Below are 19,793 nucleotides of genomic sequence, written 5' to 3' on the forward strand. Positions count from 1 at the left end.
ATACGTCAATAATGGAACAACAGCATTCTGGATAAACCGTTTGCTATAACTAACACCAATGCTTACTACTATAGTGGCCAGAGAAATTTAAAAACAAAATAGATAAAAAAACGAACACTGGCGCCACGAGAGACCTTCTCCAAAATCCAATACTTTCCACAAAATCATGAGTCCTTTTCATTTTGTTTCAGATGGATTCAAAAACTCCTCCCAGAAAATGGATTTGGAAGGACCTAATTTTATGGTCACCTCTCTAGATTTATTTTCACAAAACCCTGTAAAGACTATAAGGTACCCTTCCAAAGTATCAGTTTTTTATACCGAACCAACAAATGCAAACTGAAACAGCCACACATCAAAACACAAAAACAAATTTTAACGCGTTTGAATCTTTAAAAGAGGATGATTAAAACTTGTTATCAAGAATTAATCTTCAATATAATTGGTAAGGAAGCTTCTCTGGTACCCAATATCAGGTAATGTATGCATTTATGTTTAGCATGGATCCACCCAACCATGTGGTGCGCTAAAAGGTAAAAGGCAAACCCCTTAAAGCTGCAGTGAATTTCAGTATTGATAACACTGGCTCGGCTTTGTACTTCGCATCATAGCACATATGCTTCAAAGAACTAGAAGCTTTAGGAACAAAGATGGATATTTATTATGCCGGTTTTGCTATGTTTTAAATCCCACAAAGGGTTTGTGAAACATATACACACAGCGTACACCTTTAATACTGTTCATGAACCAACTTTGCATTGTCCCTTCACTACATTAGGATTTATGCTACAGAGCTTAGGCCTTTGACAGTGGAGGCTTTTTAGGAGCTAAGGGAGCATTACTGTAAACATTTGGGGATGCACTTCATTAAAATCTTCTGCAGGATTTAATTCTCAATAAACATGCACAGATCAGCATTGTTTTTAACTGTTCTCTCATAAACGGACAGATCTGGTTGTACTCCTCAGAATTTAAAACAGTTTCCAAGCCTTACTTATTTTGATATTGAGGAAAGATTAATCGCCAATACAAATGTGACATGGAGGTCTACCTATATATATATATATATATATATATATATATATATATATATATAAGCCAGGGATCCTTCCATGCAGATCTAAAGGAGTTATTTGGACTCCAACCAACTTGTTAAATTGTGAGAACATATGAGTTCCTGGGCAAAAACAATTATTGGCCTGTTACAGACTGCCAAAATAAAGCTGCTTGGGGTCTCTTTGGAGGTATACTGTTTAAATGATGCATGCATCCTAAGAATCCGGAAGCTGCACCAAAGCAGCACTCCAGTGCTTAGGAATGGAGTGTGGCTTTGGTGCGACCTCCGGACTCTTAGGACCCATGCATCATTTAAATAGCATACCTCCAAAGAGACCCGAAGCAGCTTTATCTTGGCAGTCTGTAACAGGCCATTGTATTCAAATAAACTGACCCCTGCATTTCGTCTATCAATATTATAACCTCTACTTTCAGCTTTCACAATTTTAAACAAGTCAGACATGCAACATGTCAATCAAAGCTGAATGACAACGCTTACGATTTCTAATGAATTTGCAATCTGAAAAGGTTGACAAGTGTAATTGCTTGTTGTTGAGTTACAATGTACACAAGCCTTTTAACCCTAAATTAAAATGAAACAGAAACCAGGATATTAATAGAAAAAAATCCCATGCCTATTTCCTGAAAAATAAGATTAGTATTTACTCTCAGGTAAATGTTCAGAGGATGACAACTGCAAGAACCTTTGTAGAGGAAAGATATCTAAAGAAGAAGCATGTCACTAGCGTGCATAAGAGCTTGTCAGAAAGGGGAGAAGGAAAAACGATGAGATCCCAAAAGATATTTGAATGTTTGGAGATTTCAATGCACATTTTAAAAAAGAAAGATAGCAAGCAAGATACTATCAGGGAAAAAACGAATTACAACAAATTAATGCAAATATATGTTAAAGGCCAGTAGTACGGTTTCATAAGAATCTAATTTATAACCATTAACTCAAGTCAGATGAACCTTGCAAGCCTTGACAGGCGTATCAAAAAAAGAGACCTGGAGTTCATCCATTCCTCCTTAGCTACAAAGGCCACATCCACACGGCAGAAATGATTCAGTTTGACACCACTTATCGGCCATGGCTCAATGCTATGGAATCCTGGGAGTGGTTTTGCAAGGCATTGAGCCAGAAATCCATGGCACTGAACCATGGCAGTGAAAATGGCGTCAAACTGGATTATTTCTGTAGTGTAGATGGAGCCATATGGATTCCTTCCACCGTTTCTGGATTTCCTCTGCTCATGGCTTACTAGGACATCCAAGTCAGACTAAGGCTCATGCTAACCTCCAAATCATGGTTTGAAAGACGCCTGAAAGTCGTAATAGTGAGATAAAGCACCAGCCACAGTTGTTCAATTGATGTGGTGGCCTATAGTTAGAAGGACGTGTTCTTCTGACATGTTCCAAATACTTCTAACAATGATTTGGATGACTGGAACAAGAGATCTCAGCCCAGCCACTTTTTACTGATGAAGATAACTTGGATAAAAATAAGACATCTTAATTTGTAAAGTTAATATTTCCTTTTCTAATCCTACTATCCCTCCTATTGCCTGTCTATGATTTCTCCGGAAACATAAACATCATGGTATCAGAACACACATTGTATGTCATACAAGAAATGACAACAGTGAGTACAACCGAAACAGATCCGTTGATTTTTTTTTTATTACAAAGGTACTTGATCAGTTGGCTTCAAAAAGATATATCCATAACCTATTTATGCCAGTACAAAGTAGTCACTGTTTTACAAGTTAAATGAAAACTGACAAAATAGTACTTTAATGGTAAACAGTTATAAAATATCATACTCCCACTGCAGGAAGATATTTTATTCTTTTCAAACTACCAGACAACAGGGTGTATAAAGTTTACCCAGTCAGAACAGGTCCATTTGTAATACTTAAATCCACACTAATAACTATACGGATATATACTCATTAGTGTACAAATGCCATCCAATTTTCATCTGACCACAATAAATACAGTAGTTTGCATAGCTTAAGAGGGACATGGCTGATCAAAGAAACTGCTACAATGTTGTTTCAAAAATTAAAAAGGGAAAAAAGGAAACTCGTCTCAATAAAGTTACTGGCCTACTATAGGCCCTCATGTTTTCTTCATTGCCTGGTATGGCAGTTCTTTGTCTGCACAGTAGACAGATAGACTACGTTTTACAAAGTCCGGTGTGTATGGTTCTGTTTCGCAGTACTTTCCAACAGAGAGCCTACTGCAAGCTCTGCAAGGGATGCTTTAAAAAGTGACACTGTCAAGTATTTCGGGTGAAACGTTTACATTTTGGCACGTTCTCTAACCATCTGTAGACTAGGCTTGGCCATGGACTTGACAATACCCCTTCCTCCACCCTGGATGATCTGTTTGGTAAATGTTGAATCCCCTGTTTTCCCTCCTCCCTGCTAATTCCTCTGGCGGATTGTCAAATCCTACAATTTCAGCACTACACAGATTATGATTCTGTAGTTACTTTAGCTCCCCCTCTGGCTCCAAACTGCACTTCACAGCATAAAACAATAAAGAGGCATGAATCAACAGTGTCTAATTTTTTTAGCTTGTTTATTTAATATCTCAGACAGAGCAATTTTTGTAAAAAAAAGAAAGAAAGAAAGAAAGAAAAGAAAGAAGATGAACCAACCAAACAAAAAGAAAACCAAAAACAAGTGGGACTTAACCTGAGGACATTTGCCATGCTGTAATAACCCAAAAGGGAGATCGTGTTTTGAACTGTAAGTTACTTGACAGTGTCCTTTTCACTTACAAAACAAGAAAATAATAAAACGAGACCATGTTTGTATTGCAGTGGATTTCAAGTTTTTCTTGCACTTCATATAAGGTAGCATTGTAACTTGGGTCAGGACAACGGAAACACGTTACGGGAAATAAGGCATGTTTTCCAAAAGGTGGGTCGCTTGGCACATTTGAGCATACTGTTTTCAGGACACCAAATATACCGTTACTTTTATTCTCCTGGCCTTACAACAAGGTTCTCTCGCTGCCGCTATGTTTTAGCAGTGGGTTTTTAAGAGAACCTTGGTAAAGTATTGAGCACCTAAATTGGGAAAATTCAAAGCAAGGTCAATTTATCCCCAGCGCAAAAAGTTATCATTACCACTGATCCGCTATGAGTCCATAAACTGAGATACTCTCAGAACGTTGCTAGAACTGTGGTAAGTTGTGGAACTGCGCGTCCCATGTATCGTCTTGAGGCGCTCAGGTCCAAGTGGGAGACGTTTGGGGGGAAGTTTGGGTCGAGACAAGTTCAATTTTCAGAAAAAGAAAATATGCAAAATGCCAATTCTTTTGACTTTTGTCTCTAGGCCAGTCTAAACGCAGGCTCAGGCAATAGCTTTTCAGAGAGTCAAAGGCGGTGTGAAAGCGGATCCACTGCTTGTCGTGTGTGCGCTTACGCTACTTTTGCCTTTGATGAAACCTACCAAAGGCAACAATGAGCCAGAAAGTCCATTCACATCACGAGAAGTGAAGCCACTCTCAGGTCTTTTAGCTCCTCTTCAAAACTACTGCCTGTGTCCATCCTACAACCAAATACGGATTTTGATCTTCAATCAAGTTCAAATTAACTAAAGGGAACAAAAAGACACCTTTCACTTGCACGCTAATCCATATAAGTTATTGCTTAAAAACAAAAACAAAACCCCAAACACCTGCCAATTTACATTACTGCAACTTTTAAAACTATATAATGAGTAGTAGGACCAAGACGACCAAGCAGCCAAATCAAAACTTCCCTAACTATATATGTGTAGCATGGAGAATCCAGTCCTTTCCACATCACAGTTCAAATACAGCGTGAAACTGCACAACAAGCCCTCCGATTAGAAACAAAAGTGGGCATGCGACTCAATGTTTACATGTGGTCAAAAAGCATCTAAGTTATCACATTACACACTATGGAAGCTTATTTTCTTTTTTTCTATGTCGGAAAGTGCATCTTAGAAAAAACAACGTAATAAATTCCAGTGATTCTTAGAACAAAAAACTACGAACAACGACAACATTATTGCACATTTGGTGCTCGGTGGACACCGGTAGCCATCTTGTTTAACTGGAAATGGACGATACAAGAGAAAACAGAATTCATACTGACACTTACAGTACATATCCAAAAAAAGAAGGAATTAGGCTTTAATGAGAACAGAAGGTGATTTCTTTGAACAATCTTTGTCTTTCCTAGACCCAACCTCTTACAATCAAAGAGAAGCATAGAAAATATCTGTTCCTACAGGTGGCATCTTCGACATAACAGCAGTTTAATCTAAATAGTTACGTTTTCTTTTCAAGGATGTTAAGAAAAGGAGGGCACTCCAAAACTCAAGAGTCAGGTTCTTATTTTGTCAGAACTCCAACTACGTTTCCTAGTGTTTTTAAGGCATCGTTTATAACAACATATTGTTTTCACTTGCAATGATGATAGTCATGCAGCAGTTTAATGATAAAAAATATATTAATATATATTTTCTTTACTATACAGCAGCAAGGAGTTAGTCAATTAAAAGCGCACAGACATTTTCGAGGGGGGGGAAAAACAACCTCTTGAACGCATATTACTACAAATAACTGAAATTTGGAGAACACCGCTTGACAGATTATAGTGTTCTTAGACTGTTTTGTAAAAAATACCCTACAGTTTTAATATATCACACGAATTACGTACTTTTAACTGAAGGCTTGCACACTTGCGGAAGGGGGGGGTGTCACTACTACATATATAAAGTATGTAGCCAGTAATAACTAGCACCACAGCTACATGGGAATTTTCTTTACAACACACCGACTTGGCTTTTGCTTTTAGAGACTCAAAATCCATGGCTCAGTAGGATTACACTATAATCATGTTGCACCGACTTCTATGACAGGCTTACATAAGTTAGCACTAGCACAAACCGGGGGGTCTGAACCGAACTTAAAACATGTCAAAGGGGGTAGTGCTAGTGGCCACACGCAAAAGACCCTCGCCGCCTGTTATCCAAAAACAGGTTTACTGGAAATTGCTGCACATCGAAGTACTTTTAAGTACACATCATAAAAATATATATATTATGAACAATACAGGTACATCTCATATACACAATAATGACAATATACCTACTTAGTTGTAAACCAAACAGGTGCAGAAAAATATGGGAGATCATTTCTCTCTCTCTCTCTCTCTCTCTTCCTCTCTTTTTACTATTTGAATAACTTTGGTTCAAACCGTAAAAATCACAAGTTAGCAAATTTCATTTAAATGCCTTTTTAATAATGTTTTTTTTCTTCATGTTCACAGAAGTTTCACTGACCATTTTATATGTTTAAGGTCCAGATGCAATGCATATTGTATAAAAGAGAGCACTTATTGTTTACCTTGCATGAATTAAACCTACGTACCTTTTAACTCTACAGACTTCTGCATAACATTTAGACAAAGCTCAGACACACAGCATGCCTAGCCCTCATATATATATATATATATACACATCTCTAATCACAGGTATATAGGGTGTCAAATATACTATAATAACCTCCAGGAAAAGGTTTTTTTTCTTTTTTTGAAATTTGGTAACAAAATGAGAAGAAAAACTAAAAATATTATTATTATTTTTTTTACGTGTTCTAAAATATCTCTTTTTATTATTATTTTTGTGCTAAAGTCAAATGTTAGCTCAACACGAAAAGGACATATTTTTTCCCTCTCTTTCTCTCTCTCTCTCTGTTTTTTATTTTTATTTTTAATATAATTCAGCAATATTTTTTTTTAATCTTGACCATTTTTGCAAACACTTTTTTTTAATAATAATAATAATAATAATAATAGCTTAAACGTGTACAAAAGTTCTCGGTTAATTAGGGAAATAAACACTCAGTTCTTTATATTCTTTTTTTTTTAATCAAGTAGGAAACACAGTTCATCATATATAATGTTATTACTTTTTTTTTTGTAATATTTTTTTTGTAATATTTTTTTTTTTTGTTTTGTGGTTTTTTGTTTGTGTTTTGTTTTTGTTTTTTTAGCAGCTGCTTACTGTTTTATACGATGGGCAAGAGTGGAAGGAACAATCCAGCGATGGGGCGGTGGAGAGAAAGAAGAAGAAGTCGTAGTAGTAGTAGTAGTAGTAGTAGAAGGTGGTGGTGGTGGTGGTTTGCTTTGCTTGCTTGCTTGCTGTCAGTTTTGTTGGTTGTTGGTGGTGGATGGGTGGTTGGCGCTCCCTTTTGGAGCCATATACTGGGTTGCAAGTACTGGTTTGGGTGGCTGTTGGTGGTGGATGGGTAGTTGGTGCTCCCCTTTGGAGTCATCACAACAACAGGTATATTGGGTTGCAGGTACTGGTTTTGTTGTTGGTTGTTGTATGTGTTTGGTGCTCTCCTTTGGAGTCATCACAACAACAGGTATACTGGGTTGCAGGTACTGGTTTTGTTGTTGGTGGTTGTTGTTGGATGTGTTTGGTGCTCTCCTTTGGAGTCATCACAACAACAGGTATACTGGGTTGTAGGTATTGGTTTTGTTGTTGTTGGTTGTTGGATGTGTTTGGTGCTCTCCTTTGGAGTCATCACAACAACAGGTATACTGGGTTGCAGGTACTGGTTTTGGTGGTGGAGGATGGGTGGTTGGCGCTCCCCTTTGGAGTCATCACAACAACAGGTATATCTGGGCTGCAGGTAATGTGTAGTTTCCCTCTCTCTCTCTCTCTCTCTTATAGTCTCTCTCTCTGTGTGTGTTGTTGTTGTTGCTGTCGTCATTATCATCATCTTTATCGTCATTATTATTATTATTATTGTTACAAGTGTCTCTGTGCAGCAGGGCAGGGAGGAGGCAGCCAAGTGGAGAGGAGGAAGGGAGGAAGGAAGGATGGGAGGAAGGAAGGGAGGGAAGGAAGGAGATCAATCCTCCTCGGGCTCCTCGGCCTGCAGCAAGGCCCCAGCTGGAGGGCCAGAGGCGGCGGGGCTGGTGCTGCCCTCGGTCTCGGGCTGCTGCTCGGCGCCGCCGGAGGAGGACGAGGAGCCAGGGCCGGCGGTGGTGGTGGCGGTGGAGGAGGCCGAGGCGGTGGCCGCGGCCCTCTTGTCCCTCTGCTTCTCCTGGATCTTCTTCATCTCGTCGGCGTACTTGCAGAAGGTGTGCCCGAACTTGGCCCAGACCTTGTAGGGGACGGTGATGGAGTTGCGGTAGGTGGGCTTGACCTCGCTGACCCGCATGAAGACGCCGTACTTGTTGGAGCCCACGTCGAAGAAGAAGCGCTTGTTGTCCACCGTCAAGGAGGTGCCCTCGGGGAGCTCGGCGGGCTCCTCCTCCACGCCGTAGTCGTCGATCAGCTTGGCCAGGGCGTCGCGGAACTCGATCAGGCCCTGGGCCGGCAAGGCGATGGTCTGGCCCTGCGTGGAGCCCAGCCCGGGGCCCCGGTTCACCGTCTGCCGGATGCGCAGGAACCGCCCGCGCTGGTTCTCCTTCAGATCCATGTAGTACTTGCGGTTCTCGCGGACCAGGAACTCGCTCTTCAGGGCCCGCCGGGGCTCGTCCGCGGCCTGCGCCAGCTCCGGGGGCTGGCTGGGGCCCAGCTGCGCGTAGTGCTCGATGAAGTCGCCCAGGTAGTCGCGGAACTCCACGGCCACCGACATGGACAGCGTCAGCCGGCTCTTGCTCCCGCCCGCCCCCACCTCCGCGATCTTCAGGAAGCGGCCCTTGGCGTTCTGCTTGACGTCCAGGTAGAAGCGCTTGTTCTGGATGTCCACCCGCTTGGAGGCCAGCTCCTGCGTCTCGTGCTGCAGGCCCACGCCGCCGCCACCGCCAGGCCCTCCGCCGCCGCCGCCACCCGGGCCCGAGCCAGGCGCCCCTCCGCCGCCGCCGCCACCGCCGCCCTGCTCACTGCCGCTGTCTCTGTCCGCCATGATGCTGCCGGGCCTCCCGACGCCCTCCCGCCCGGCCGCCTCCCTCCTCGCCTCCTCCTCCTCCGCCGCCGCCGCCGCCGCCGCTACTGCTCCTCCTGCTGCCGCCGCCGCTCCAGCCCCCTCCGCAGCCACCACCAGCAGCAGCCGGCCGCTCTCGCGAGATCTGGGGATGAGACAGAAAGAGAGAGAGAGGCTAACATGGCAGAGGGAGAGGGAAGGAGGGAGGGAGGGAGGGAGCCCCAGGATGTGATGAGGCGATGATGGTGCCCCCTCCCCGCGCCGGGCGAGGCCGGGCTCAGCGCCCCTTCTGCTTTTCCCTCCTCCTCCTCCTCCTCCTCGTCTTCTTCCTTGGCACGGAGGCCCCACCCACCTCTCTGGCGGACTCTCGCGCCCGCTTCCCCCCCCTCCTCCTCCTCCTCCTCGTCTTCTTTTCCCCTCAGTTCGTCGACACCCGCCCAGCGACGGCAGCCAGGCCCGTCCCTCGCTCCTCGGCGCCCTTCCCGCTGCCCCCAGTCTCGGCCTTTCAAGCACACACTGTTTCTTCCCACAATACATATGTACACACACATAGACATACATGCATATATAATCACCCCCTCAACTTTATTATAGTCCCCCTCTTTCTCACAGTTTACTCACACACACACACACACACACACACACACAATATATATATATATATATATATATACATACATCACCCCCTCAATTTTATTATTATTATAGTCTGCCTCTTTCTCACAGTTTCCTCTCAATATATATATATATATATATATATATATCACCCCCTCAACTTTATTATTATAGTCTCGCTTTTTCTCACACAGTGTTTCCTCACACAATATATATATATATGTATGTAAGTCAACCCCCTCTCAACTTTATTATTATTATTATTATAGTCTCCCTCTTTGTCAGTTTCCTCACACTATACACACATTCACACACACTCACTCTCACACATATATATCACCTCCCTCAACTTTATTATTATTATAGTCTCCCTCTTTTTGAGTTTCCTCACACTATATATATATATATATATATATATATATATATAAAATCATCCCCTCAACTTTATTATTATTATTATTATTATAGTCACGCTCTTTCTCACAGTTTCCTCACACTAGATGTCTGTCTATCTATCTATCTATCTATCTATCTATCTATCTACAGAGAGAGAGAGAGAGAGAGTGTGAGGAAACTGTGAGAAAGAGTGAGACTATAATAATAATAATAAAGCTGGGTGTATGTGTGTGAAGAGGGAGACAAAGGCCCGACTCTGAAGAGAAAGAGGCGCCCAAACTCACCGTTCCTCACACAAGAGTCTCCTTTTTTGTCCCCCCCCCCTTCAGACGGCTAAGGCTTTTCACGTGTCTCTGGGAGAACCTTGAGGCGGGGGTCTCTCTCTCTCTCTCGTGCCTCACTTCAGACACCTCGCCCGAAATATTCCCTCAGAGTTATAACACAATATGTGGGGGAACCGACGCTTTCCTCACACATTTCCCCACCGTGTCTTTTTCTTTACCTCAGGGACTCTAAAACCGTCCCGACCCCTTCATTTTGGAGTCCGTCCGCTCCCTCCATTAATGGTTTAAAAGGCCCTCAGACACAGATGATAACCTAGATGTTTTGAGATCTTATCAACACATGTTTTCTTTTCTGTTCTGTGTTAGGCTAGGTAGTAGCGGTTGTTTGTGTTATAGGTAATCTCAAAGATATAACAGCCGTGTTAGTCTGTAGAAACCAGCATGTCAAGAGATCTTGTAGCACCCTTGAGACTCACTGAAAGAAAGTAGTTGGCAGCATAAGCTTTTGTGGACTTGAGCCTAGGTTGAGGTCTATCAAAGCTCATATGGCTAACTTCTATCTTTCAGGATGTAGAGAGAGAGATCTTGCAGTATCTTTGAGAGTCAGTCAAAGAAAGAAGTTGGCACCATGAGCTTTCCTAGTCCACTTCCTCAGATGCATTTATGCCATGCAATGTCCAAATGTATGTAGAGAGAGATCTTGTAGCCCCTTTGAGACTCACTGAACGAAAGAAGTTGGCAGCAGGAGCTTTTGTAGACTAAAGTCTCCTTCCTCAAATGCATTTGAGGAAGCATCTGAGGAATGTAAATACATCTGAGGAAGTAGACTGAAGTCTAGGAAAGCTCATGCTGCCAACTTCTTTCTTTCAGTCAGTCTGAAAGGGGCTACAAGATCTCCCTAAATAGTCAGTTTGGTAAGCCACCATGGGTCTTTTAATCTTTAGTGTCAAAGTGTCATATATATGTTACCTCAGACTTACTTGGCAATGGTTCTGGGATTTCTTCGACATGAAGGCCCATGATTCTCAGTGGTTTCCAATCTTTGTTCCTCCAGGTGTTTTGGCACAATTTGGCCAAACAGTCAGGATGAAGTCCAAAACATCTGGAGGGCCAAAGTTTTGGGAACTAAGGAGTTACAGGATTCAAATAGTATGTAAATAGAGATCTTGTAGCCCCTTTGAGACTACTGAAAGAAAGACGTTTGGCAGCAGGAGCTTTCCTAGGCTTCAGTCTACTTCCTCAGATGCTTAGTTTTCCTTCACCAAAAGGGAGGAACAGTGGGTTTACTAAGGTTGGGACTGAGATGGTAGTCTCTCAGACACCCTTATTTTACACTGATAATTAAAAAAAAGCTTTCCTAATGGAGGCTTTTTTTCTTTCCCTCTCCTTCCCTTCCATACAAAATGATAGAGGCTCAAGTAGTGAGTTCCTAAACCTTGGGCAATCTCTCTCAGTCACACTCTCTCAGCCTCAGAGGATGGCAAGGGCAACCCCCCTCTGAAGATACTTGCCAAGGAAACCCCATAATAGGGTCGCCATAAGTCGGAAACGACTTGAAGGCACACAACAACAACAAAGATAATGTTGCAACAAAATTCATCGATGAAAATAAATAAACTTTAGGTGCCTGACTTCCATTAGTGAGGACTGGGAAGAGCATGGGCTTCCCTTTTGGAAGCCCTGCTTAGCCCATACTCTCGTTTCCAGATGGGCTCCTTCGAGTAGGAAGAAAGAGGAGCCATTTTAGAGAAGGGTCCTTCTCTGTAAAGGGCAAAGTGGCCAAGGTACTGGACCATTATAAAGGTCCTGTTAGTCTGGAATATCAATATGCAAAGGGATTTGTAGCACCTTTGAGGCTGTGTAGATAGAAGAATACATCCAGGTAGCCTGTGGGCCATACATTGGATTTTGGATGTTGAAGAAGTTGTACTCTTTCCTAGACATGGGTCCAAAACACATTGCAGAAATCATCCAGTTTGAGACTGCTTTAACTGCTCTGGCTCAGTGCTAGGGAATCCTGGGAATTGTAGTTTATCATGGCACCAGTGCTCTCTCTGACAGAGAAAGCTAAATATCTCACAAAACTACAGCTCCCAGAATTTCCTAGCATTGAGCCAGGGCAGTTAAAGCAGTCTCAAACTGGATTATTTCTGCTGTGTGTTTTGGACCTTGGTCATCTTCCTCAGATCTTAGAAAGTAGACCAACACCTCTTCCACATTTCAGAAATAACCCGGTTTGACACCACTTTTAACTGCCTTGCCTCAATGCAATGGGATTTGGGGGATTTGTAGTTCCGTTCTGGTGCCACAACCAGCTACAAACCCCAGAATCCCAAAGCAGTGAGCCAGGGCAGTTAAACTGGTATCAAACCAAATCAGAAAGTCTGTAGGACAGCTTATGCTGCAACTTCTTTCGCACAATTAGGTCTCAAAGGTGCTTCAAGGCCCCTTTGCATAAATACCAAGCTCCCACATGTTTTAAGAAATAAGAAGGGTCTTTCCCACCTTTTAACACAAGATTTGAACCCACTCCAGCCCCCCATTCCCAAAAAGCGGTCTGTCCATGGATGAAGATGGATGGGTCACTTCCAATCTTGTGTTTTCCTTCCCGACTTATGGCAGCCCTAAGGCAACCCTATCCCAGGGTTTTCTTGGCAAGATTTGTTCAGAGGAGGTTTGCCATTGCCTTCCCCTGAGGCTGAGAGAAGGTGACATCTTGCCCAAAGTGGGGTTTTCATGTCATTACCCTTTGCTTTAATGTCTCTTTAATACTGAAATTAGCCCCAGTGTGATAAACTCTATCGTAAGGCTTTAGTGGCAAGGGACAAACCTCTCCTCCTAGATTTCTCTTCATCCCTTTGTAAAATCAACAAGAGTGAATGCTTTTACTTCAGATCCATTGCAGTCAATTCTGTGGCATATCCAAGTCATTTCGATCTGTTAAATCTTTTTGCCTTCTTCCTTGAATCAATCCTGAAAGTAAAACCAATCAACTGCAATAATAACAGCAATAGTAATGGGACAAGAGCCGGGGAAACCTCTATGCAAGCTTGCCCTGCTGCTCAGGGTTTAGTCCATTTCTATTCCTTATGTTTTAGAGAACACACACACACATATATATAGAGAGAGAGCTTTCCTCATAGGCCTTCTTTATTTGCAGCCTCTCTTGCTGGCAAGTGTGAGATAAAGAAAACTGAAACCTTTGCACTTCCCTAAAACTGAATCCAGGACTTATTAAAGGAGGGATGTCAATTCAAAGGAAAGGCATCCCAGTGTAAACCAGGCCAAGAGAGGAAAACAGTAATGTCTCCATTTTCCATTCCATGCCTGAATATACTGGCCTAAACAATCCTATTTAGATATAGATTACATCCAGTTTATTCTCGACATTAGATAACATCCAGTTTATTCAATAAACTATAGTTTGCTAAAGCAGAGCCATTGAATAAACTGGGTGTTATCTATGTCCCCAAACTGTACTCTCTGAGGGGATTTTGGACTTCAGCTCCCAGAATCCCAGGCTATAGGCCCACATGGCTGAGGCTTCTGGGAGATGAAGTCCAACTTCTCTTAAAAGGAGGGGCACAGTTTGTGTCAAATCTACATTCACGTCAAGCAGCAGTCCTACACAACCAGTAAAAAAAGAAACAGACCTGCATATAGTAGGATCAAGAGACAGGAAAAGGAGGCTTTATTTCCACCAGAGACTAAGAACAACTTGGCTGCTGCTATGACTAACCCGGTTTCCCTTCTTTCTAGGAGAAGTTGGGAAGCCGATCATGGAGCTTTGTTGGTCTCCTTCTTCGTGGTCAGGTAGTCCACTTCGGTTTAGGAGGCCTCCAAGATCTCAGCCACTGCCCTGCTCAGGTCTTGCAAAGCCAGGGCTTTCTTGGCTGAACCCATCCATCTGGAGCATGATCTCCTTCTTTCCGTATTGCCTCCCACTTTAGGGAACTTTAGCATCACCACCCAGATCTTCTCATTATAGTTTAGGAAGCTGGAGATCTATACCGCAAGCTATCATTCTTCGGCTCCTCTGAGAGAGAGGGCCCAGACGGCTTCCTCCGGGCCGCGAGCGATTCCTGGAAAGAGGGGCATCATCATCATCATCACCATCATCATCATCATCATCATCATCATCATCATCATCATCATCATCATCATCCTTTTATTCATTCATTCATTCATTCATCATCCACATTTTTGACAAGGAGGGATGCATCACCCTTTCGATAGTCTATAAAAGTGTGCACCACTCTTTAGGGTTTGATAGGGAAGTTATCTTCTGAATCCTTGTTCTTGTGACCCCTCTTGGGTCCCTTTCTGGGAGAAAGGCGGCATAGCAAATACCACGAAGTAAACATCTCAGCTGCCCCTCGCCGCCTTGGCTAGAGGAGGGAGGCTGGGGACTCCCGAAACCCTGCTTTCCCTTTCCCAGCTTTCTTCTTCTGATTCTTGCTGGGTGCCTTCAAGTCCTTTCCGGGGTTTTCCTGGCAAGGTTTGTTCGGAGGAGGTTTGCCCTTGCCTTCCTTCCCTGAGGCCCAAGGGCACCCAGAGGGGTTTTATGCTCAATCGGGGGATTCCAGAGTCCTAGTCCGAGGACCAGAAATAATCCGCTTTGAACTGCCATGGCATCCAACCGGATTGTTTCTGTAGTGCGGATGCCACCACGATCTCCTCCTCCTCCTCCTCCTCTTCTCCTACCCAGGAGGACTTGAGTCAAGTGCGGGAGAGAAGAAAGGCTGAGGCAAGGAAGGAGGTGCTCCTTGGTCTTACCTCCTCCATCCTCTCCCTCGGCTGGGAAGACCCCGAGTAAGCCCTCCCTGCTCTGAGCTCTGGACTAGGAGGACTCTGGAGACCAGGCTTTCATCAGTCCCTCCCTCGGCCATGAAACCCACCCACCGGAGGACCTTAGACAAACCACATTCTCTCTCAGCCTCCCAGATCCAAAAATATTGCCCAGTTAGCCTTTGTAGAAACCAGTCAGAGATCTTGGAGCCCCTTTGAGACTCAGTGAAAGCAAGAAGTTGGCAGCATGGGCTTTCCCTAGTTTAAGTCTACTTCCTCAGATGCCTTTGGTTTACAGAGACATCTCTGAGGAAGGAGCATGAAGGCTAGGAAAGCTCCTGCTGCTGCCAATTTCTTGCTTTCAGTGAGTCTCAAAGGGTCTCCAAGAGCTCTCTCTGCAGACTCTCAACCACAGAAGAAGGCAAACATCCTTGGAACAAACCTTGTGATAAACCTTAGGGTCCCATAAGTGGGGGGAAGACTTTGGAGACACAAAACACAACCTGCTCTCAACACTAAAGTGCTCCTGCTGGGAAAGATTGGCTCTCATTGGTTTTTCTCTCTGGTGACATATCATAATTCCCACAGAGTCAATGGTACACATGGGAACAAACTGCTTTACTTAGAAGCGTGGGATTTAAAGCATGATACTGGTTTGATCGTGTGGAAGACACAGGAAAGGTGTGAGTGTAATGAGAGAGAATTAAATAGCTGGACTAAAAGTACCTACAGTTTTGAATTTTCAAAGTCCTCCTTCAGCTGAATAGTAAAAAAGATGAAACTATATCCTTTAGTCAAGACACACAGGACAAATTTAAAGAAGGCTGGCAGCAGCACCTTTAAGACTAACCAGTTTTTGTTTTAGCTTGAACTTTTGTGGGCATTAAACCCACATTTTCAGGTGCGGCATGAGACTGTAAAACAAAATAAAAACCAGTTCATTTTAAAATCACTGCTACTTTTTTATTCCTTCTTCCCACTCTCTTTCGTCTTTTTATTCTGTAGAGACTGAATTTAAATGTTAAACAACCTTGGGTGAACCAATTTGAAGCAACTAAGTATTGGGGTTTCGCATCCTAAACATTCACACACATGTTCTAATAATATCACAAATATATTTAAACCTGTGGAAGTCCTTTGATCCAGTAGGAAATTTCACACAGCTTTCACACTTGACTTTAACTACTTTTATTTAATCACCACCTCAAAACTAAAGCTGATGAAAATATTTAATTAAAAAACCCCTAAAGCTGAGAACTTTTAAAATAAGTGAAAGAGGAATATATGCCATTTAGTTGTTTACTAATGGGGGGAAAGCATAGTGTAAAAAGCGTTCAAAGACAGTGTATGAGTTTTACAAAATCAAGCGTGTCTTAAACAAAATGACAAAGTGAATGATGGGTCTTTTAAAAATATCCTGAACTGTGTTACATTAAACTCAGTGGAAATCTGGTTTTTAAAAAGCCTTTTCCCTTCTGTTTAGAAAATTGTAGTTGTCCATGTTTCTGCATTTCCTTAAATGAGTTACGACAGATTTTGCAGCAAAATACTTATACATACAACCATCAGGACTTGATGGTTATGCTTTTAGCATCAGATGAACAATTTAAAACAACAACAAACAGCAAAGACTATTCATAGTCTGGGTTTTTAATTTAACAATCCTTGTAACAAAATGATACTGTAATGATTAAACCCAAGAGACACTGCTATAAGTTAAAGAGAACAAATTTCTCTACAGTTATGCTTTCTGTGAAAACATGTTATGAGAAGAACCACAGGAGCCATTTCCTTTGACTTTTGGTTAATGGAAGAGGAATTTCTGATGTCTAAATTTCTGTAGAACTAAATCTTTGCAATGAAGCATGGAAATAATAAAGCATACACAAGCAACGGCTGGGATGTGTTTATTTAACAAATAGGGAATAAAACAATCGAATCCAAGATGAAACTCATCTCAGTAGAATCATTTAAGAGTGCACAATAATTGTAATTAAAACACTTGGATTAAGCTTAGCAGCACAATAACATTGGGAGAGCTTACAGTTACTTTTGAAGTTCAAACGAAAATGGAAGTTGTGCCATTTCAATGCGTCCCTTATATGCTTGAAAAGGAAATCCAATCTAGTTTGGTAGGGATACAAATAAAAAGCAAAGGTACCTGCCTTGACAACTGGAATAATACTTCTTTCACAGACAAAAGTGTCCACTATAGTTGGAACAAAAGAAATAGACTGCTTTTTGACAGACATGTTTGGAGCTTTGCTAAAAACACAATGCTTCGTAGAACCATGCTATAAAAAGTTACTAACATCTTAAACCTAATTTTGAAGTATGCTTGGTTTTTAAAGGCAGATGGGAGAAACTGTGGCCATGTTTTAGAAATAGCTGTCACTAATTTTGTACAAACTATTCCCTGTCTTCTTTCCTTCTTTTATTTATTTGAGGTTTTGTTTTTAAAGGAGAAATGTATAAGAATTCAGTGCAAGCCAGAATCCTTTAGATACTTGAGGACATTTCTCAACTAAAATGTAAAATCATTTACTTCCAGGAAAGGCTTTAATGCTCCATAGTCACTAACTACTGTTGGTGCCTGCATTCACAGATCTGATAGGTATTTACAAGACCATTTGTTGTTGTGACACTAAATGTGGATTTCAGTTTAAAGCAGAAAGGCCCACAACAAAAAGGATGAAGAATTTTTTTATTTTTTTTACTAAACATGATTATAAATTAAGGTAATCAATTCATGTCGTTATATCATTTATCAAACAGAGTTCTTGTAATAAAATGTTACAGTGGGCAGAGGAAAATGAAAAATGCTTGCCCTTGTGCAACTATATTTTAACAGAAGACGAAGGGAGATGTAGGCAAAGTTTGCTCAGAAATAAATTCCACTGTGATAAATGAGATGACATGGATAAGTATACTTTAGAACAAGGCGATTAGAAGTACATTTTAATCACCAATACTGCTTTTACAGACTGAATCTGAAAATTGCAATGACTAGTAAGTATTGAAGATGTATTAGTGAATAGAGGACTCGTAATATATTAAGTCCAGGCCTGTTTGCTGAGAAGTACTGAAAACCAACAGATTACATCTCCACATTTTATTAGCTACTTTATTTTGATTTCTTGTATTTCAGTTTAAGTAACAATAAAGTCTGAATGTTTTCTGCCTCATGAAACAAACCCCTAGCAGCATTTTTACAAGTGTAAATTAAAAAAAGCCCTGCAATATTAACTATAAGGGGAAATGATCCAATCTTTTTAATATAATGAAAGGATTTAGGATGCAGGGTCTTGAAAGAATTCATCTCACCTTTTTGTATATGATAGCACTGAAAAATCAGAGAGATTCAATTTAGAAAAGCTGCTGTGAGGCCTATGTTGTTCAGTATGTTGAATATATGCGTCCCCACAATGCTGGGAAAAACCAGAGATTGTTATCTGTAGAAAAATGAATATGTTACGAAGTCCGAACTAACTTTTCCTAAACATCCAACAGTCGCCAGTCACTTTTAGCCTGCCCTTTTTATACAATGTAGGAAAGTCATTCCATTCCTTTTAGAGAAAGAACATGATCAAGTGTCCAACCTCCTCCATCGCCTGTGCCCCAACACTTTGACAATTTCTACATGGGGTTGTTGACAGCCTGAATCATAGCTTTGAAACACTTCTGTCAGTAGAATACATAGCATACAGTGCCAAATAAGAATTATAACACAAACACTATACAATTCAAAGATAGAGCAGTGTAAAATCAGTCTATAGCGAGATCTTGTAGCAGCACTGAGACTCGATGGAAGAAAGACGTTAGCAGCAGGAGTTTTCTTAGATCTAAACCCACTTCCTCAGATGCATTTGGAGGAAGTAGGCTTGAGTCTAAGGGAAGATCATGCTGCCAACTTCTTTCTTTCACAGGGGTCCAAAACACACTGGAGAAATAACCCTCTTTGACACCGCTTTAACTCTTTCTGGCTCTTTGCTATGGAATTCTGGGAGTTGGAGTTTGTTGTGGGCCCAGAGCGAGCCAGACAATAAGTTAAAGCGGTGCCAAACCGGGTTATTTCTCCAGTGTGGATGCAGCCTCCCATCCAAGGACTAAGTGCTGCTGTCCTTCCTTACCGACTCGGAAAGCAAGCCCTTCCTATGTGGCGCTTTACTCCCAAACTGCGAGTCGGAGAAGAAGACCACACTCCGCAGCCTTTACACCGCGATCCTCTTCCTCGTATTTGCTCCCGAGGAAGCCTCCTGGAGACGGCAGCCCTTCGTGGTGGTGAAGGAGGCCGGTTCAGGGGCGTAGGGAGCCGGCTGGTCTTCCTAGACCAGTGTTGAGGCGAAAGAGTCGGGAAGGCGATCCTGTCAGCGGGAAAATGAGGCACCCGGGAGGAGGAGGAGGAGAAGGCAGAGGAGGGTGGGTCGTCCTTTGCGGTGGCCCGCCTGGCAGGCCCGAGAAGCCGCCCGCCTCGCTTGGCTTCGGCTCCCCCTCCTCTTCCCTCATCGTGGCAGGCAGGCCGCGTCACCCTCCACGTAACGCCGCGCTTCGTCTTTGACACCACGTTCGCCCCGGCGCCGCCTCCCTCCTTTTCTCCCTTTCTCCCCGGCCCGGCCTACACTTTCGCCCAGCCTGGCTGGTCTTGCGGGTCAAAGGGAGAGCAGCGGCGGAGGCTCGGGCCTTTAATCCGCAAGACGAGGCCGGCTCCGCTCAATCCACGCAGGCCTT

The 19,793-nt window shown here is 42.6% G+C and overlaps 1 protein-coding gene across 4 annotated transcripts in view; it reads right to left on the reverse strand.

The window, feature by feature from the left end:
- PURA (purine rich element binding protein A) overlaps window positions 1-8,990 on the reverse strand; it is a 30,121-nt gene extending 21,131 nt beyond the window's left edge. For 2 of the 4 annotated variants that reach the window (XM_089516293.1, XM_089516292.1), the window contains exon 1: window positions 7,107-8,990. In XM_089516293.1, the coding sequence (XP_089372419.1) occupies window positions 7,963-8,964 (1,002 nt within the window). In that variant the 5' untranslated portion in view covers window positions 8,965-8,990 and the 3' untranslated portion in view covers window positions 7,107-7,962. Of the gene's footprint in view, window positions 1-6,193 lie in introns of all 4 variants that reach the window. The other 2 variants (XM_089516291.1, XM_089516290.1) reach the window with 1 other exon arrangement.
- Between the last annotated feature and the right edge of the window lie 10,803 nt (window positions 8,991-19,793).

The sequence above is a fragment of the Sceloporus occidentalis genome, unplaced genomic scaffold (genome assembly GCF_023333645.1).
Source record: "Sceloporus occidentalis isolate IW3139 unplaced genomic scaffold, rSceOcc1.0.p SCAF_3, whole genome shotgun sequence".
In the NCBI taxonomy this organism is placed as follows: domain Eukaryota; kingdom Metazoa; phylum Chordata; class Lepidosauria; order Squamata; family Phrynosomatidae; genus Sceloporus; species Sceloporus occidentalis.